The 19,630-nt window shown below is 40.7% G+C and overlaps 1 protein-coding gene and 1 pseudogene across 3 annotated transcripts in view; one reads left to right on the top strand and one right to left on the bottom strand.

The window, feature by feature from the left end:
* Positions 1 to 19,630, bottom strand: part of KCNAB1 (potassium voltage-gated channel subfamily A regulatory beta subunit 1) — a 529,857-nt gene that overhangs the window by 407,483 nt on the left and 102,744 nt on the right. Inside the window, exons 1-2 of one of the 3 annotated variants that reach the window (XM_067033897.1) lie at positions 15,989 to 16,420; positions 12,969 to 13,258 (exon numbers count right to left, since the gene is read on the bottom strand). The exons of 1 other annotated variant lie outside the window; for it this stretch is intronic. In XM_067033897.1, the coding sequence (XP_066889998.1) occupies positions 12,969 to 13,243 (275 nt within the window). In that variant the 5' untranslated portion in view covers positions 13,244 to 13,258; positions 15,989 to 16,420. Of the gene's footprint in view, positions 1 to 12,968; positions 13,259 to 15,936; positions 15,949 to 15,988; positions 16,421 to 19,630 lie in introns of those variants that run through there. One more of the 3 variants, XM_067033898.1, reaches the window with a different exon arrangement.
* LOC131757565 (RNA-binding protein with serine-rich domain 1-like) overlaps positions 16,331 to 19,630 on the top strand; it is a 69,610-nt pseudogene continuing 66,310 nt past the window's right edge.

Below are 19,630 nucleotides of genomic sequence, written 5' to 3'. Positions count from 1 at the left end.
GTTGCTAGAAAGGCTGCTGGGGAAAGGAAACATTGTTTCAATTGTCCTTCCCAGAGAAGTGGGAGGAAGTCCTCCTCAGAACTATGCGGCTTCCTCCTCCCCCAAAGCAAAAGCACAAAATATAACAGTGAAAATCTCTGGCAGAATGTTAGCACATGCCATTTAGTGGCAACCATAATCTAAAATTGGAAAGTCCAGACCGCTGTTGCTGTGTAACCTTTGCATCCTCTTAGAGCTTGTGTGAGGGGAGATGGCCAAAGACTGACTCAAACCTGAGATCTGAAATTGAGTTAAATTCATCTAATAGAGGATGCTGCTTGGGGGGCTCCAGGGCCTCTGTTCTTACACAGCTCTTTTGAAGGAGAGAAGCCTGAAGAAATTTTGAAATCCATAGTCCACTCTATTGCACAGAGCTTTGCTCTCCACCTGAGTGACTTCCTTCCCATCTGAGCTGCTCCATGACATCTCCCAGCCCTTCACAGGGCAAAGGCAAGGATCTTAAGCAGGAAGAGGGAAGCTGTGATTCCTTACTGTGTTTCAGTAAGGAACCTTGTACCGTGATGGAAAGTGGAAGGTAAAATTACTAAAGTAACATCTCAGTAGCCATCCACAATTAACCCAAACTTGGGGAGGAAATATTCTGTGGGGTTAAGAGGTAACATCTGTAGCCCACTATACAGGTTCAAGTGCTATTTCTATTGCTTACTTGAATCTGACCATGGGGAGGATCTTTTCTAAGTTTCAGTTTCCTCCCATAAAATGGAGATGATAAAAAATAGCCACAACACGGATTATTAGAAAGGATTAAATTGAATAATATAAGGAAAGTGCTGGATCTATAATAGGTATTCAGTAAGCAGTTGCTGATATTAGGAAAGGAAGGCAGGTGTTATGGTCTTTGCAGTGTACCCAAGAAACCCTGCCCAGGGTCTGGGAGAGAAGTGTGGCTGTATCTACCCTTGTGTTTACTAGAGAAGCAGATTAGGGGTAACCATGCTCTCAAGCCATGTTCTAGACTGAATCAGAGCCAATGTCTCAGGGAAGAAGAAAATAAAAATAATAAGGTAGAAAACATATAGTGGTTATGGTTTACATAGATACAGATATATAGATTATTTATATATAGTGGTTTATAGCATACCAAGGATTTTCACACATACTATTGGACCTAACCTTTAAAATCCTAGAAGATAGAGAATGCAGATGTTTCTATTTCCACCATAGAGATGAACAAACTGAGGCTCAGAGATGCTACACGATTTGCTGAAATCCACACAGCTAAACAGCAACAGAGCCATACTCTAAACCCAGCCCTCTCTATTCCAAAGACAATGGACTGATCCTCTCCACATGGAGAGAGGACATGTCAGACAGACATTTGGTCCTTGCTAATCAGAAAGGATTTTAAATGAGGGCATAAATGTAAATCTTAGAAGAATGGGGTTCTAAGTGAAGCAAGGAGGGAAGCAGCATGTCAAGACCTTTCTCTTAGAGTCCAGGAATTTTCCCAGGCTTAGGGAGCACATGGAAGGAATCCAGAGAAAGTAAGACTGTGGAAGTAAAGTAACAGATGAAGGCTAATGGCACTCTAAAGGGGAACAGTGATAATAGCATTTGCTGAAGGGTCCTTTCTATGCACTCAGCACCATGCTAAAACTTTGATAGATATCTCATTTAATCCTCCCAACTCTATGTCTAATATTGTTATTCCCATTTTACAAGTCAGAAGACTGAGGTCCAAGGTCACATAGATAGTGGTGGGTAGTGCACAGTAGAATCAGAGTTCAGAACTGGGCTGGCCTGACATCAGAGTTCATGCTGATCTGCCCCCAGGTTATATAGCCCCAGAGGCTTACATAGAAAGCAAGATGTACAATGTCTCTCATTGACTAACACAAGAAGTACACAACAAGCTGAAGGGTGAATGTAAAAAATTAATAAACCAAGCTATATAAAATATACCTAAGCTGTATAAAATAAAACTAAGCTAAATAAACTAAAGCTAAATTTTAAAATCACAGCATGATGTTACCCCACCCCAGGAGAAGAATATTCAATATATAGAGACAGAACTAGAAAGGTTGACCTTGGACATGGAGTAAAATAGCAATGGCTCAAAGAGGTAACCTGGAATATACTTGAGCCTATTCACAGAGAGGCAGCCCAGGGAATCTTTTAGCCTCTTGATGGGAAAAGAAGAAAAATATAAGCAGCAATAGACAGAAAGTGAATAAGCAGAGCCATGTTCTTCATCAGTGGGGATGTAGGTTGTAACAAGTCCATGGGGCTGTTGTATGGATTAAATGGAATGAATATAAGAAGCCCTGGGCAGATGGCATGACGCTCTATAGATGCTTGATAAATGTGAAGGAGATGAACTAAACAGTCTTTTGTGAACCATCTTCAGGATTTTGTCAGATTTGAGTTCCACCTCTACTCATATTTACTGAATATTTTCCTTTAAACTGACTCACTTACTTTAAAACTTAGCTTTGCGCCCTGCCACGATAACCATGAATTCATAAGTTTAAGGTGTAAGTTATACATTTTTTCCTAATGCTCATGAAAACAAATATAAAACCACTGAGAGATTTAATGTCCACATGTCCCCCAATATCATCTCAGGTACAACTGGTGTGCCATAGCTTTGGAAACAGTGAAAGCAAGTAAAGAGCCCTGGCTGAGGTACCAGGAGACCCAAGGTCTAGGCCTGGATGATCAGACAGGCCACCTTCAGAAGGCACTTTCTCCGATCAGAAAGTAGGAGATAAGAACATGTGATTTATGTTGCCAGAAGGCACACAAGATAATGAAGGTGAAAACATTTCATAAGCGGGGACATTACAAAGTGAAGGTGTTTGTGTGACTCTCCTTCTATTAAAGAATTTATTAAAGAATTTATTTTTGGGCTTCCCTGGTGGCACAGTGGTTGAGAGTCCTCCTGCCGATGCAGGGGACACGGGTTCGTGCCCCAGTCTGGGAGGGTCCCACATGCTGCGGAGCGGCTGGGCCCATGAGCCATGGCTGCTGAGCCTGTGGGTCCAGGGCCTATGCTCTACAACGGGAGAGGCCACAGCAGTGAGAGGCCTGCGTACCACAAAAAAAAAAAAAAATTTATTTTTCTAAAAAATCAAACATATCTAGCAATGGTCAACCAATTACTAAAATGATATACTCTAAATATCAAAGAGAATTTTCTACTGCTCTTAGTACTTCAGAATGAAGCATCAACTCATTTCCTTTTTCTTTCAGAGTTAACACAACTGCACAGTCCCTATAAAGGTCAGTGAGCAGAAAATCAAACTCTGCTCCTTTGCTCTGGATTATGATATCATTATACCATGTATTCTCAGAGCTGGAAAGAGCCCAAGAGATCATCTTGCCTAGTCTTCTATTTTACAGAGGGGGCAGTGGTTCTGGAGAACTTGTAAAACCTAACTACAGTCACGGAGCAAAATGGGATTCAAATCATGTCTCCAAATCCTCTCAACCAATGCTCCTGCCATTGCACGAGCCTGTCCTCTGGAAAGGCAGAGGATACCAGGGGAAGAGGAACTGGAGCTGCTGTGCTCTATATAATCCACCAACATCCAGTTAGGAGAGAACCCTGACAGCAAGTCAGAGGACCAAGACATAGACAGTGCCTTTAAGGTGTCCGCAATTCTTCTGAAGGAACTGGACACATAGAAACATGGCCCAACATAGGAATGTAACAGTGAGAAACTGGCTCAATTTTCTCCAGACAACCCAAATAGCAATCACAGAGATGCAGACTGAAGCAAGTTCCTATGGTGAGGGTAGGTGTGCCTGCCCAGGTATGTCTGCTTCTGACTCACCACCCTGGGGGTACAGATGCACACAGCAAGTACAGCCTTATGGTAATTAAATCACAGGACATCATCGCCACCATTAAGGACCCACATCTCCCCAGAGGCTGCTGCTGGGATGCTAGGAACTTTCTCTGGTTACCTAATCCCTGTCCTATTCAGGTTCACCCTCTCATTCCTCATCCAATCGTTCAGCAGACTAAGATTTACACTAATATTCAAAACAACAGGACAACGAGCTAGGAAGCAATCTTTCTAGCATATGTCTAAAATCACCGTAAACTACCCAACAATGTCCTCATATTCTAATATCTCTGGAAAGATACTTCTATGTAATTTCTAATATAGATATTCCAAGAGTTAGAGACTTAAAGAAAGTGTGCCTGCTCTAAGAAATATATATCATCTTTTTTAAAAAAAGAAGAGCTTTCTCTTTAATAAGAAAAAAATCTAATCAAGAGTGTTTTCTAAGAAAAAAATATTGGTTTAAAAATTTAGAGTTATTCCATTGTAGCCTATTTTCATCACTCTGTCATCCCTGATATCATTTTTTTAACATCTTTATTAGAGTATAATTGCTTTATAATGGTGTATCAGTTTCTGCTTTATAACAAAGTGAATCAGTTACACATATACATATGTCCCCATATCTCTTCCCTCTTGCATCTCTCTCCCTCCCACCCTGCCTATCCCACCTCTCTAGGTGGTCACAAAGCACCGAGCTGATCTCCCTGTGCTATGCACCTGCTTCCCACTAGCTATCTATTTTACATTTGGTAGTGTACATAAATCCATGCCACTCTCTCACTTTGTCCCAGGTTATCCTTCCCTCTCCTGTATCCTCAAGTCCATTCTCTAGTAGGTCTGCGGCTTTATTCCCATCTTGCCCCTAGGTTCTGCTGACCATTTTCTTTCTTTTTTTTGGGGGGGGATTCCATGTATATGTGTTAGCATACAGTATTTGTTTTTCCCTTTCTGACTTACTTCACTCTGTATGACAGTCTCTAGGTCCATCCACCTCACTACAAATAACTCAGTTTCATTCCTTTTTATGACTAAGTAATATTCCACTGTATATATGTGCCACATCTTCTTTATCCATTCATCTGTCGATGGACACTTAGGGTGCTGCCATGTCCTGGCTTTGTAAATAGAGCTGCAATGAACATTTTGGTACATGACTCTTTTTGAATTATGGTTTCTCAGGGTATATACCCAGTAGTGGGATTGCTGGGTCCTATGGTAGTTCTATTTTTAGTTTTTTAAGGAACATCCATACTGTTCTCCATAGTGGCTGTATCAACTTACATTCCCACCAACAGTGCAAGAGGGTTCCCTTTTCTCCACACCCTCTCCAGCATTTAATGTTTGTAGATTTTTTGCTGATGGTCATTCTGACCAGTGTGAGATGATATCTCATTGTAGTTTTGATTTGCATTTCTCTAATGATTAATGATGTTGAGCATTCTTTCATGTGTTTGTTGGCAATCTGTATATCTTCTTTGGAGAAATGTCTATTTAGGTCTTCTGCCCATTTTTGGATTGGGTTGTTTGTTTTTTTGATATTGAAATGCTTGTATGTTTTGGAGATTAATCCTTTGCCAGTTGCTTCGTTTGCAAATATTTTCTCCCATTCTGAGGGTTGTCTTTTGATCTTGTTCATGGTTTCCTTTGCTGTGCAAAACCTTTTAAGTTTCATTAGGTCCCATTTGTTTATTTTTGTTTTTATTTCCATTTCTCTAGGACGTGGGTCAAAAATGACCTTGCTGTGATTTATGTCAAAGAGTGTTCTGCCTGTTTTCCTCTAAGAGTTTGATGGTGTCTGGCCTTACATTTAGGTCTTTAATCCATTTTGAGCTTATTTTTGTGTGTGGTGTTAGGGAGTGTTCTAATTTCATTCTTTTACATGTAGCTGTCCAATTTTTCCAGCACCACTTATTGAAGAGGCTGTCTTTTCTCCACTGTATATACTTGCCTCCTTTATCAAAGATAAGGTGACCATATGTGCGTGGGTTTATCTCTGGGCTTTCTATCCTGTTCCATTGATCTATAGTTTTGTTTTTGTGTCAATACCATACTGTCTTGATTACTGTAGCTTTGTAGTATAGTCTGAAGTCAGGGAGACTGATTCCTCCAGCTCCATTTTTCTTTCTCAAGATTGCTTTGGCTATTCGGGGTCTTTTGTGTTTCCATACAAATTGTGAAATTTTTTGTTCTAGTTCTGTGAAAAATGCCATTGGTAGTTTGATAGGGATTGCATTGAATCTGTAGATTGCTTTGGGTAGTAGAGTCATTTTCACAATGTTGATTCTTCCAATCCAAGAACACGGTATATCTCTCCATCTGTATGTATCATCTTTAATTTCTTTCATCAGTGTCTTATAATTTTCTGGATACAGGTCTTTTATCTCCCTTGGTAGGTTTATTCCTAGATATTTTATTCTTTTTGTTGCAATGGTAAATGGGAGTGATTTCTTAATTTCACTTTCAGATTTTTCATCATTAGTGTATAGGAATGCAAGAGATTTCTGTGCATTAATTTTGTATCCTGCTACTTTACCAAATTCATTGATTAGCTCTAGTAGTTTTCTGGTAGCATCTTTAGGATTCTCTCTATATAGTATCATGTCATCTGCAAACAGTGACAGCTTTACTTCTTTTCTGATTTGGATTCCTTTTATTTCTTTTTCTTCTCTGACTGCTGTGGCTAAAACTTCCAATACTATGTTGAATAATAATGGTGAGGGTGGGCAACCTTGTCTTGTTCCTGATCTTAGTGGAAATGGTTTCAGTTTTTCACCATTGAGGACGATGCTGGCTGTGGGTTTTTCATATATGGCCTTTATTATATTGAAGAAAGTTCCCCCTATGCCTACTTTCTGGAGGGTTTTTGTCATAAATAGGTGTTGAATTTTGTCAAAAGCTTTCTCTGCATCTACTGAGATGATCATATGGTTTTTCTCCTTCAATTTGTTAATATGGTGTATCACGTTGATTGATTTTCATATATTGAAGAATCCTTGCATTCCTGGGATAAACCCCACTTGATCATAGTGTATGATCCTTTTAATGTGCTGTTGGATTCTGTTTGCTAGTCCTTTGTTGAGGATTTTTGCATCTATGTTCATCAGTGATATTGGCCTGTAGTCTTCTTTCTTTGTGACATCTTGGTCTGGTTCCTGATATCATTTTACTGGTGCAGTTCACTATGTTCTAGGTCGACAGAGGAGGGGGAAGAGGAAGTGACCAGGGGACCAAAATTGATCACGTGTCCAATCTACAGCACATGTTTTACATCATTTACACTAGTCTTCTGAGTTAGGTATTCTTATACCCATTTACAGAACCAGAGTAGAGTCAGTAGACTCCAGAAAGTGGAGGCATCCCTACTTTGGGTAGATCCAATAATAGTTTTATGATAATAACAAGGGCAGGGATTATGCTTAGAACCTTTGTATAATAATACACTTACAATGTGCCAGAGGCGGGGTTGAACCCAACAATCTGGCTCCAGGTTCTATGACCTTAATCCCCAAGTCAGCTGCCTCTGTCAGACCCAGAGCCTCCATTTGGTAGGTGGTGCCACTGGGGTGCAGCCTGCAGACTACAGGACTACAGAAGAGTGTTCTTCATCAGCGGGTTCCACCGACACTTCCCTTTTCCAAAGCCAGCACCTGCATTTGGTAACCTTAAATGCATTTTCTTCCTCTTTAGGGACTTTGCTTCACTACTTCGATTACACACTTTCTCTATCCCCTGGATTCCTCCAATCTGCTCACAAACTTCTACACATCTGCTTTCTCCTGCATGTTTCTCCCCGACCCTGCTTCAGAATTCAACTATCATCCTCTCTCCCCACCTCCACTGTATCTTCTTGAGAGTAGCCTCCATGCTCCGCCTCTCCTTTACACCTGGTCTCTGCCCAACTCCCAAGTCTCTGAAATGGTCTCCTCTCTTCTCATTCTCCTGGCCACACTCCCAGCTCCAGCCTCTAAGAACCCTTCCAGGATGCTCGCAGGAACCTCGTCAACAGAAGCAGCTCTCCATTCCCATTCCATACTTTCAAACATCTGTGCCTTTGCTCATGCTCTTCCCCACATGGGTTGCCTTCCCCGGCCCCCATCTCCTCTTGCTCAAGTCCTGCGCATCTTGCGGTTCCAGATCTAATCATTGCAGCTGGGAGCACTCACTCCTTCCTCCGAGCTTTGTTATGACATTCTTTTATGTAGCACTTCTTATTTACATACATGTCTCATCTCCCCTAAGCTGCACCTAACTTGAGGGCAGAATTCTTAATTAATTCACCTTTGTGTCACCTACAGGTCTTTGTACAGAGAGGATGTTCAATCAACAGCTCTTCAGCGTTCATTTCCTGACCGCAGGCTTGATTCTCAACAGCCAGATCTTCCTGCATAAACCCAAGCCAGAGGTTGCTATGCTCATGGATCACCTGCTGCCCTGCTGGCAGGAAGTGAGTCCACCAAAACTCACCTGGGAGAACTGCCTGTCTTCCCGTAGGACCACGTCTGATCCTCTGGAAGCGCACAGAAGTTAATGAATTCTAAGAATTCAGGGAGCTTTGACAGCAGAGAGGAAATATTAGAAATATAACTACTCAGTGTACCTACTCTCCAGCTAATAAACATTTATTAAGATGGTAGAAATCACTATTGAAATGCTATAGCTCAACATTCATTCATATGTTGCCTTGTCCTACTAAATGTCCAGTCAGTTCAAATAAATAGGTTCAGTCAGTTCTGGTTTGGAATGTTAATTCTGATAGTATTTAAAAGCTCTTTCTATTCTATCCCTAAGTCACTTTTCTCCAGGAGGGTGGTGATCGTATGAATTCCTAAAAAGCCTCTGTAAGAACACACAATGGTCTCTCATAAATTTTAATTGAGCACAATAGGATCCTCGGCAGTCAGGTGCTAGGTGAAGTGCACATTTTTGCTAGATATGTTGAGTCACCCTTAATTATCTTCATAAACCTTAAATACACCATACACAACATGGGGACTCATCCTGACACTTACTTCAAAGAGTTTGAAAACAAAATACATTACTTTTCAAATCATTTCTACATTATCTCATTTAATTTTTACAACAGTCCTTTATAATGCTATTAGTCCTTCTTTTGCAGTCGAAGAAACTGAAACTCAATTAACCTACCCAACAATTTGTTAAACTATAAAACTCAACCTATAGATTCCATATAAACACTAGTATAGAAAAAACAATGAGATAAGCACTCTAGAATATTACCAGAGGGAATGTACACTGCAAAAATATTTTCAGAAAGCAATTGCGGGCTTCCCTGGTGGCGCAGTGGTTGAGAATCCGCCTGCCGATGCAGGGGACACGGGTTCGTGCCCTGGTCCGGGAAGATCCCACATGCCGCGGAGCGGCTGGGCCCGTGAGCCATGGCCACTGAGCCTGCGCGTCCGGAGCCTGTGCTCCGCAATGGGAGAGGCCACAACAGTGAGAGGCCCGCGTACCGAAAAAAAAAAAAAAAAAAGAAAGCAATTGCATTAAGAATAAATATATACAAGTTTATATATGTATAGGTAATATTATATATGTAATATTTCCCATTAATTCCAATTCTAGAAATAGAGCCTAAGAAAATAACCAGAGATATGATTTTTTTAAGTCTGATATAAAGATGTTTATTATAATATTATTTATGATAATGATAAATAGTAAAAATAAGAATGGCTAAGCAATAATATAGCCATAATATATAGTCCTTAGAAAAATTTAAGTGGTTTTTAAGATAACAAAATAGGCTGTCATACTATTAAGTGAAAAAATATAGTATGATTCCAATTCAAAAGGCTAGGTGAAAGCACACCAAAATATTACCAGCGGTTACCCTTTCTTTTTCATGTTTCTGTTTTTAAAACTTCCTACCAAGTTCAGATGTTACTTTTGCAAACTGAAAAAAAAAAAAAAAAAAAAAAAACACCACGTTATTTAAGAACAACAGGGCTTCCCTGGTGGTGCAGTGGTTAAGAATAAGCCTGCCAATGCAGGGGACACGGGTTCGAGCCCTGGTCTGGGAAGATCCCACATGCTGCGGAGCAACTAAGCCCGTGTACCACAACTACTGAGCCTGCGCTCTAGAGCCCGTGAGCCACAACTACTGAGCCCACGCGCCTAGAGCCCGGAGTCAGCAACAAGAGAAGCCACTGCAATGAGAAGCCCGCGCACCGCAACGAAGAGTAGCCCCTGCTCACTTCAACTAGAGAAAGCCCGTGTGCAGCAATGAAGACCCAACGCAGCCAAAAATAATAAATAAAATAAATAAATTTATAAAAAATAAATAAAAAACAACAAATAAATTTTTTTAAAATCACAGTTACACAGGAAGTAAAAGCTAGCCCTTTGCCTCCAACTCCAGAATTCTGGCCCCTGCACTACCCTCCCTCGCTATGCAGAGGAATGAGCCATCATATAAAATACATTAGCATCAAAAGGGTCAGCAGACAACTATGCAAAATGGCCAGTCAATATGAAGCAAATTATATTAGATTGTTTCAGATATAGTCCTATATGCAAATACAGTCCCAGAAAGGGAGTCAGAACCACTTACCACCAGACTAATGTGCATTGTCTGCCCTGATTCCTGTAATTTTATTTCTTAAATATACCAAAACTACTGGACCCTTCTCTAACAATTTCTTCCAATCATTTAATAATACCTTTTGTTTCAAATATAAGTTACCATTGAATCTGGGCATAAGACAGTCCTCAAATCCCTCATGAACTAGAATTAAACTGCTGTAAAATATTTTCATTCCATCTTCTCAGAAAATAAATTGGAGTGAGAGCCCTCTAGCAATTCCCTACTGATGGCCATTAACCAAAGACCCAAAGAATTATTGCCCATAGCAAATGTGTAACGTCTTCAAGGACTCTTCAAAGCATTTCATATTCTGTCCTGTAAGTAAAATTTCGCAGATAGATACGTTTGTTTATATTTTATATTGATCATATTTATCTTCTACATACAGGTCTCTAATGGAGATATCACTTTTGGGCTGTGCTGTTGGAAGAAAGGACAATTGGAAGTCCAGAAAAACTTTCTGTAACTTCTTCACAGGCAACATCTATAAATGAAAGAAAAACAGGTGGCTTGGGGAACTGCACGTTCTAATGCTTACATTACAATTTGAAGGGATTGCACCATGGCTCGTTGTCACGGTAATTGTCATTGCCCCACTAATCTCAAGAACTCAGCGGAGGCAGTATTTCTAACATTGGGGTGTAAAATGGAAAGGAGCTGGCGGTAAGTAAAACTGCCTTTTTCTGAATTATACACACATTGAGCTCTGCAATAAATCTAATTTATAAATGGGCTTAGTGCCATCTGCACACACTAGTTTCCTCCTGGAAATGTCATGCTGTAAAAATAAAGGGGGAGGAGACATTTTTCATTTTTGATGATATAAGATAGACATGAGTTTCACTGTTCTTTAACACAGTCACTAGACAAGGGACTCACAAGGCTATTGTGAATCAATGATTAATAATATGTCCATTGTTACCATGGAAACAATTACTTCCAGATCATCTCTCCTGAATAATGACAAATTGTTATTGTCTGAGTAAAGCAGAAAAGAGGGGAGTTTGTTTTTCTTTTCCCAAAAGTTGCTGGCTCAAACTGATTACCTTAATTTATATTCACCTCTGACCTGATCAATGTTATTCCAATGTCAAATAATAGTGTAGGAATTTTATAGTCCTGTGTTAGACTCCTTTAAGGAAAGTTTCTGGTCTGGAGTAAGTAAAAGACTATGTTAAGGAAGGAAAACATTATCGAGACTCTCCTTTGCCATCTAACTCTTTTTCCAGAAGTTCTTTAATAATGGCTTTAAGGTTTAAGATTTATAGATATGAGGTACATTCCCAACACCGACAAACTCATTCATGCTTTCTTTGACTGAGAACGTTCTTTCTCCTTCCTCTATTATATCCCAAATGCAGGTACAGCAGCTTACAGGAGCTTCAGACAAATCACTTCAGCCATAAATAGTAAATGTGTTTCACCAAACACTTCCAGACACTTTATCCTCTTCTACTTTTTAAATGCTGATTTTTAAATAGCGGCTTAGATTTGGAAATATCTATTTTATTCCTGCCTTGGAAAGGCTTGAAAAATGAAAGTTCAGGCATTTTGAAGTTTGTGGTCCAACAAATTTTTAATTTATATGCATCAGTTAATTCAATTGCTAAATGTTTTCCTATAATATCTTTTTAGAATTAGAAATATAAAAATGGGGCAGCTCAGAGCAAACTGGGATGCTTTGATAAACAGAATACATTCCAGAATTTCTATGCTACCAGTCTCTACATAAGAAGTTTTCCACTCTTTGGCCATTTCATTGAAAGTAACAGTTACAGTGAATAAGTATTCTTAAATTTCAGGACTCCAGACACTTTTACTCCATATATTTTGCCTTATAAGATTGGGATTCGTGAAATTATTCCTCCTCTGCATTATTTGAAGCTGCGGCTGAGAAAAGGACAGAGAAAATCTACAGGGATTTGTCTTACGTTGACCTCTTTTTTTAAAAAAGTACCTTTTTCTCCTGATGCTCTCTGTCTTAGACAGGGGCTCAGATCCCCAGGCTGGTGGTCAGTGTGTTCTCCTCTTTATCCCCATTGCATGCTGAGCTCTCATTCAACAAGTTCACACTATTCAACTGTACACTTTTCAAACAGGCAAAACACATTTCCCTCCCTCATCCCCAAGGTGTTAAGGTAAAGGAAGTGGAGAAAGATTGCAAAGAATTTGTTGTTGCTTTGGAAGAGGGCATTTTCACACAATCTTTGAACTCCTCTGACTGTTACTTAAGACAAATCTTAATGCCATGTTCCTTCTTCCTCTCAGCTCTAGAGTGTCTACTGCCTCCTTACAAGGGGTGTTTTCTGAATAACAATCAAGGGAGTATTCTTTGCCATTTTCACCAAGTTCTTGCTCTTTGTAGTTACACATTCTGAAGTGTCAATCATCTATAAGGCAGTTAAGAGTTGTTAAATCTCCAGCGGCATGGGAAAAGAAATCTAAGCATCCACTCTGGACAGCACTTTCAAACAGGGTCTCATAAAGCCAGTGAGGGGAGGGGCAAGGCTTACCTGTGAGGCATGCTGGTGGTGTAGGCAGTAGTGTGCTCACTGGACAGCTCCCAGAGTTTTAGGTACCAGTTCACCTCCACATCCCGCACCAGAGCCAGTTGCCGAGCCCTGAGTTGGGTTTGCCCCGAGGGGCTGAGGCTGCTGTCTTTCCCACCTTCTGAAGCTTTCTTGGGAGATTTGTCTTTGCTCCCTATGGGAAGCCCAGAGAGTTTCCTTAACTTGGGCTTCTCTTCCGAGATCTGACTCTCTGCCGTCCCGGTCCCATCTGCCAGCATCCTGGAGGTTCGTGTCTGTCTTTCAGAGAAGACTTGAAGTCACTGTCATCAAAGTAATTTGAATTGATTTTTCTGTTTCTGCCTCCCTCCTCTTTCCTGTCCTCCCCCATCCCCTTAACCTTATCCTGCCGCAAAGCTGTAATTGAGCCGGCTGGGGATGAAAGGGTATCTCTAAGTTTCCTAAGGAAGAGCTAAGGCGGCCACTATTTGTGATATCCTGGAACATGGAAATTTTAAAAACAACCCCCAACGACTTTGTAACACTGAAGTTTTATGGTGCTCTTCCTTCTGCAAAGTTTGGACTTCTGCTTCATTTAACAATGATAACTCTGAACCGTAGAGTTTGGTAAATTATATTTGATCATCATTTTAGAGTTATAAAAAAAACAACTGGAGGCTCATTATGCATTCTTAATTAGAGTCCCTTTAGAGTTTTTAAAGTTTTAATGTGAATTTCCTCAAATAAGTTTAACAATATCAAAGCACGGGCAGGATTATTCCTTTTGTATAAACCTTAAAATAATATTTTCCATCTATTTTATAACCCTTTGGGAGAAGGAGGTTTTTTGAACATCAGTGAACCACATATGTCAAACATGCTTTCATTTCTGCAGCCTACCATAACTGATTCAGTAACTGACCCTCTCAATACTTATGATGGGTGGAAGCATAAGAATCACCTTATAATCGAGGAGACTGAGGCTTAAGTTGAAATGAAAAAAAATAGTAGATAGGCAGTGGTGAGAGCCTATGTGTGCATGGGTCCAGATGTGTGTGTGTGTGTGGGGGGAGATATGTGCCCACTGCACATGAAAACTAGCTCTGAAAGATGGAAAGACAATTTAATTAATGACCCTTGTGGTTAAGATGCATAGGATTGACCCACATGCCTACCAACCAGTTTGACCTCTGTCCTAGCTCAGGGGACAGTGATATCAGTGCCCACTTAGATGTCTACCACAAAGTTATCTGGTGACGCCCTAAGCCCCAGGCATCCCCCTAACCAGCCTCAGTCCCTCCTGTATGAACTGCCTCAGTGTCGGCTACATGTAAAGAACTCAGGAAAGTTAGTGAATTTCTCTGCCCATGCAAGACCATAAATTATAAATCATAGAGGTATAGTGAGGTCTTATAGTCTCTGAGAATGGCAGGAGAGAAAGAAGGAAAGAGGCCCTTCTTAATGAGTTAGCTCTGAGGATCTTGGCTGTTAGCCAATCCAAGCCAAGGATGAGGGAACAACAAATCACACCACGTGGACTCTCCCACATTCAGGTAAAAGCTGTTTAATATTAGTATCCAGGGTAGTCTTAGAACCGTGACCACCAAGCCATGAGCCACCTGAAACAACTATCAAAGGGCCACAGGACAGCTGCTACCAAGCACCAGATCTGTCCCACCTGAGTCTGGGGGCTCAGGAACCTGTAACACCAGTGGCTGCAGCCTCTCCAGCTCTTCTCTCTGCCCTCCATCCCTTGAGTCATTGAAAAGCTCTGGCAACGTGGTATCCATAACAACAGACTCCTGAAAGTGTAGACTGTGGGGACAGTCTCCCCAGATTGATATTGTTGGGGATGTGAGTCTATGCTCATTCAGCCAAGGGGGCTTCACACTTCCCTTGGCTTGCCATTCTCAGGAGGAAGGGTTGTTTTGTTTAAGAGCTCTGCTCTGGAGTCAGACTGCCTGGATTTGAATCCTAACTCCATCACCCACCTGCTCTGTGATCTTAGGCAAATCACTTAATCCCCCGGGCTTTAGTTTCCTCATCTAATAAAAACAACAACAACATCAACCAGAGGTAATTTTATATGTGTGGCAGTTTTAAAATACAGCCCTCAAATTCTTTGATATTCCTTTCATTGAGAGGTGGGGGTCTGTTTCCCTTCCCCTGAGTCTGAGTGGGCTACTGACTGCTTTTGTTACTGAACACAAGTCCCTGTTCCTGAGGCACAGTGAGGCCAAGCAATACCAAAAGGTCGGAGTTTGGAGCAGAGAAAGGTTTATTGCAGGGCCCTGCAAGGAAATACGTGGCTCATGCCTTAAAAAACCCAAATCCCAAAAGCTTTCAGCAAAGCCCTTTTATAGGAAAGGGGAGGGAGGGGTGCAATTAGTTGTTGCAAAATTCTTGCTGTCAGACACTTTGTGCCTGAGGCCAGGTCACGATGTTCCTGGAAACCTCCACCAAAATGTTATTCTCTGTTCTGACAAGAAAGGGCAAGGCCCCAAGGCTCAACTTTCGCCCTCTGAGGTCCAGGCCCTGGCTATGAGGAAGGGGTCCCTGCGGGAGCCTGTTACCCTGCCCCGGAGCCCAGCACCCAGTCTGGGTCCTCCCACCAGTGCCCAGGCCCAGCTGAGAAGGAAGATCTCGGCTGGCGACGCCCTCAGGACCAGGTCACCAGACCCTGCCCAGCTGTCATCACTGAGGGAGCCAGGTGCCTCGGGCCCAGTTGGCCCTGAGGCTCCTCAGGCCGCCCAAATGGGGGACGGGAGACCAGGTCCTGTGGACTGCAACCCAGGGTGACAGCCACTGCCACTAGGTCGCAGAGACGGGGATCGGGGAGAGGTTAGCGGCTGCCTCCAGGCTTGGGCCCGGCCAGTGGGCAGTGCTGGCGAGGGCTCTGGAGCTCTGCAGGACACAGCCCTCAGCCTGTCCCTGGCCGCCCCCCCCCCCGCCCCCCCCCCCCCCCACTGCTCACCGGCCAGCCCGAGGCCAGATAACCTAGGGGAGAAGTTCCATCCACCTCTCACCTCACTCTCCGCCGCGAGGACCACTGTCTTGCTGCCGACCACTGGCAGAGCGCAACCTCTAACCGCCGAACTAAGGGTCTCGCGAGATGATGGTAGTGCGCTAACGGCCGCACGCCTGCCTCGCCCCCTTACGCTTTCATCAGTAAAATATGGTAAAAAGAGATGCTGTATGACTTCCACAGCTACCTCGGAAAGGCCATACGGCTTTCATCCATCACTCTTGGAACGTTCATTCTGGAGGAAGCAAGCTACCATTTAAGGAACCTGACTACCTTGAGAGCGTCATGGTGGAGAGTCTCATGTAGGTGCTCTCATCAGTAGCCCCAAACAAGTTCCCAGACAATGGCCAACGTCAACCACCAACTCGGGGAACAAGCCAGCTTGGGTGTTCGGGCTCAGTCAATCCTTCAGATGACTAGTCCCAGCCAACATCTGATTGCAACTGTATGAGATATCCCAAGTGAGAACGGCACAAGCCCTGCCCAAATTCCTAACCCACAGCATTGTGAGCTAAATAAAAGTTGCTTTCTTACCACTAATAAAGTCTGGATCATCATTATTATATATATCCTTATTATAAATCTTTAACAAAATGTTATAAAATACTTAGAACAATGTCTAGCATATATTAACATTTAATAAGTATTAATATTTATTCTCCAGGTTAGATTCTATTGCAGCACTAGAATTCAAACTTTCTGCTTATGTTTCCCTTTTAAATTTTTGAAAAACTAAGCATCAACTTAAACATTATAAAATATGCAACATTTGTCATCACAAACTTAAATAGTCACAAAGGATGCCACATCCAGCATATTACAAGTACTGCTATTTTTAAAATGATATTGTTACATCACTATCTTAAATGTATCCAGTGGAATTTAAATCCTAGAACTATTTGATATCTATCGTCATCCATATTAAAAATTCATGAACATGCTCTTCTTTAGCAGTTGGAAATTTTACATTCTTCCTTTTTCTTTCTGAACTTGTTTTTCCAGTCTCTTCCTCACCCAGAATTTTTTTTTTTTTTTTGCTGCCTCAGTCTCTTTGTTTAAAATTTAATTTTATTTTTTTATACAGCAGGTTCTTATTAGCTATCTATTTTATACACCTTAGTGTATGTATGTCAATCCCAATCTCCCAATTCATTCCACCACCATCCCTACCCCCAGATATCTCCCCCTTGGTGTCCATACATTTGTTCTCTACATCTGTGTCTCAATTTCTGCCCTGCAAACCGGTTCATCTGTACCATTTTTCTATATTCCACATATATGTGTTAATATACGATATTTGTTTTTCTCTTTCTGACTTACTTCACTCTGTATGACAGTCTCTAGGTCCATCCACGTCTCTACAAATGACTCAGTTTTGCTCCTTTTTATGGTTGAGTAATATTCCATTGTATATATGTACCACATCTTCTTTAGCCATTCGTCTGTCAATGGGCATTAAGGTTGCTCCCATGACCTGGCTATTGTAAATAGTGCTGCAATGAACATTGGGGTGCATGTGTCTTTTTGTATTATGGTTTTCTCTGCGTATATGCCCAGTAGTGGGATTGCTGGGTCTTATGGTAGTTCTATTTTTAGTTTTTTAAGGAACCTCCATATTGTTCTCTATAGTGGCTGTATCAATTTACATTCCCACCAACAGTGCAAGAGGGTTCCCTTTTCTCCACACCCTCTCCAGCATTTGTTGTTTGTAAATTTTCTGATGATGCCCATTCTAACCAGTGTGAGGTGATACCTCATTGTAGTTTTGATTTGCATTTCTCTAATAATTAGTGATGTTGAGCATCCTTTCAGGTGTTTGTTGGCAATCTGTATATCTTCTTTGGAGAAATGTCTATTTAGGTCTTCTGCCCATTTTTGGATTGCATTGTTTGTTTTTTTAATATTGAGTTGCATGAGCTGTTTATATATTTTGGAGATTAATCCTTTGTCCATTGATTCATTTGCAAATATTTTCTCTCATTCTGAGGGTTGTCTTTTCAGCTTGTTTATAGTTTCCTTTGCTGTGCAAAAGCTTTTAAGTCTCATTAGGTCCCATTTGTTTATTTTTGTTTTTATTTCCATTACTCTAGAAGGTGGATCAAAAAAGATCTTGCTGTGATTTATGTCAAAGAGTGTCTTCCTATGTTTTCCTCTAAGAGTTTTATAGTGTCTGGTCTTACATTTATGTCTTTAATCCATTTTGAGTTTATTTTCGTGTATGGTGTTAGGACATGTTCTAATTTCATTCTTTTACATGTAGCTGTACAGTTTTCCCAGCACCACTTATTGAGGAGACTGTCTTTTCTCCATTGTATATTCTTGCCTCCTTTGTCATAGATTAGTTGACCATAGGTGCATGGGTTTATCTCTGGGCTTTCTATCCTGTTCCATTGATCTGTATTTCTGTTTTTGTGCCAGTACCATATTGTCTTGATTACTGTAGCTTTGTAGTATAGCCTGAAGTCAGGGAGTCTGATTACTGCAGCTCTGTTTTCTTCCTTCAAGATTGCTTTGGCTATTTGGGATCTTTTCTGTCTCCATACAAATTTTAAGATTTTTTGTTCTAGTTCTATAAAAAATACCACTGGTAATTTAATAGGGATTGCATTGAATCTGTAGATTGCTTTGGGTAGTATAGTCATTTTCACAATGTTGATTCTTCCAATCCAAGAACATGGTATATGGTATATCTCTCCATCTGTTTGTGTCATCTTTGATTTCTTTCATCAGTGTCTTATAGTTTTCTGAGTACAGGTCTTTTACCTCCTTAGATAAGTTTATTCCTAGGTATTTTATTCTTTTTGTTGCAATGGTTAATGGGATTGTTTCCTTAATTTCTCTTTCTGTTCTTTCATTGTTAGTGTATAGGAATGCAAGAGATTTCTGTGCATTAATTTTGTATCCTGCAACTTTACCAGATTCATTGATTACCTCTAGTAGTTTTCTGGTGGCATCTTTAGGATTTTTTTAAATCCTACAGATTTAGGATTTAGAAAATCCTAAATATCATGTTATCTGCAAACAGTGACAGTTTTACTTCTTCTTTTCCAATCTGTATTCCTTTTATTTCTTTTTCTTCTCTGATTGCCATGACCAGGACTTCAAAACTATGTTGAATAATAGAGGTGAGAGTGGACATCCTTGTTTTGTTCCTGATCTTAGAGGAAATGCTTTCAGTTTTTCACCATTGAGAATGATGTTTGCTGTGGGTTTGCTGTATATAGCCTTTAATATGTTCAGGTAAGTTCCCTCTATGCCTACGTTCTGGAGAGTTTTTATTATAAATGGGTGTTGAATTTTGTCAAAAGCTTTTTCTGCATCTATTGAGATGATCATATGGTTTTTCTTCTTCAATTTGTTAATATGGTGTATCACACTGATTGATTTGTATATATTGAAGAATCCTTATATCCCTGGGATAAACCCCACTTGATCATGGTGTATGATCCTTTTAATGTGTTGTTGGATTCTGTTTGCTAGTATTTAGTTGAGGGTTTCTGCATTTATATTCATCAGTGATATTGGTCTGTAATTTTCTTTTTTTGTAGTATCTTTGTCTGTTTTTGGTATCAGGGTAATGGTGGCCTCATAGAATGAGTTTGGGAGTGTTCATTCCTCTGCAATTTTTTGGAAGGGTTTGAGA

This window comes from Kogia breviceps, chromosome 5 (genome assembly GCF_026419965.1).
Source record: "Kogia breviceps isolate mKogBre1 chromosome 5, mKogBre1 haplotype 1, whole genome shotgun sequence".
NCBI classification, from domain to species: Eukaryota; Metazoa; Chordata; class Mammalia; order Artiodactyla; family Physeteridae; genus Kogia; species Kogia breviceps.
Note: the sequence above shows the minus strand (reverse complement) of the source record. Positions and strands in the feature narration are given on the sequence as shown.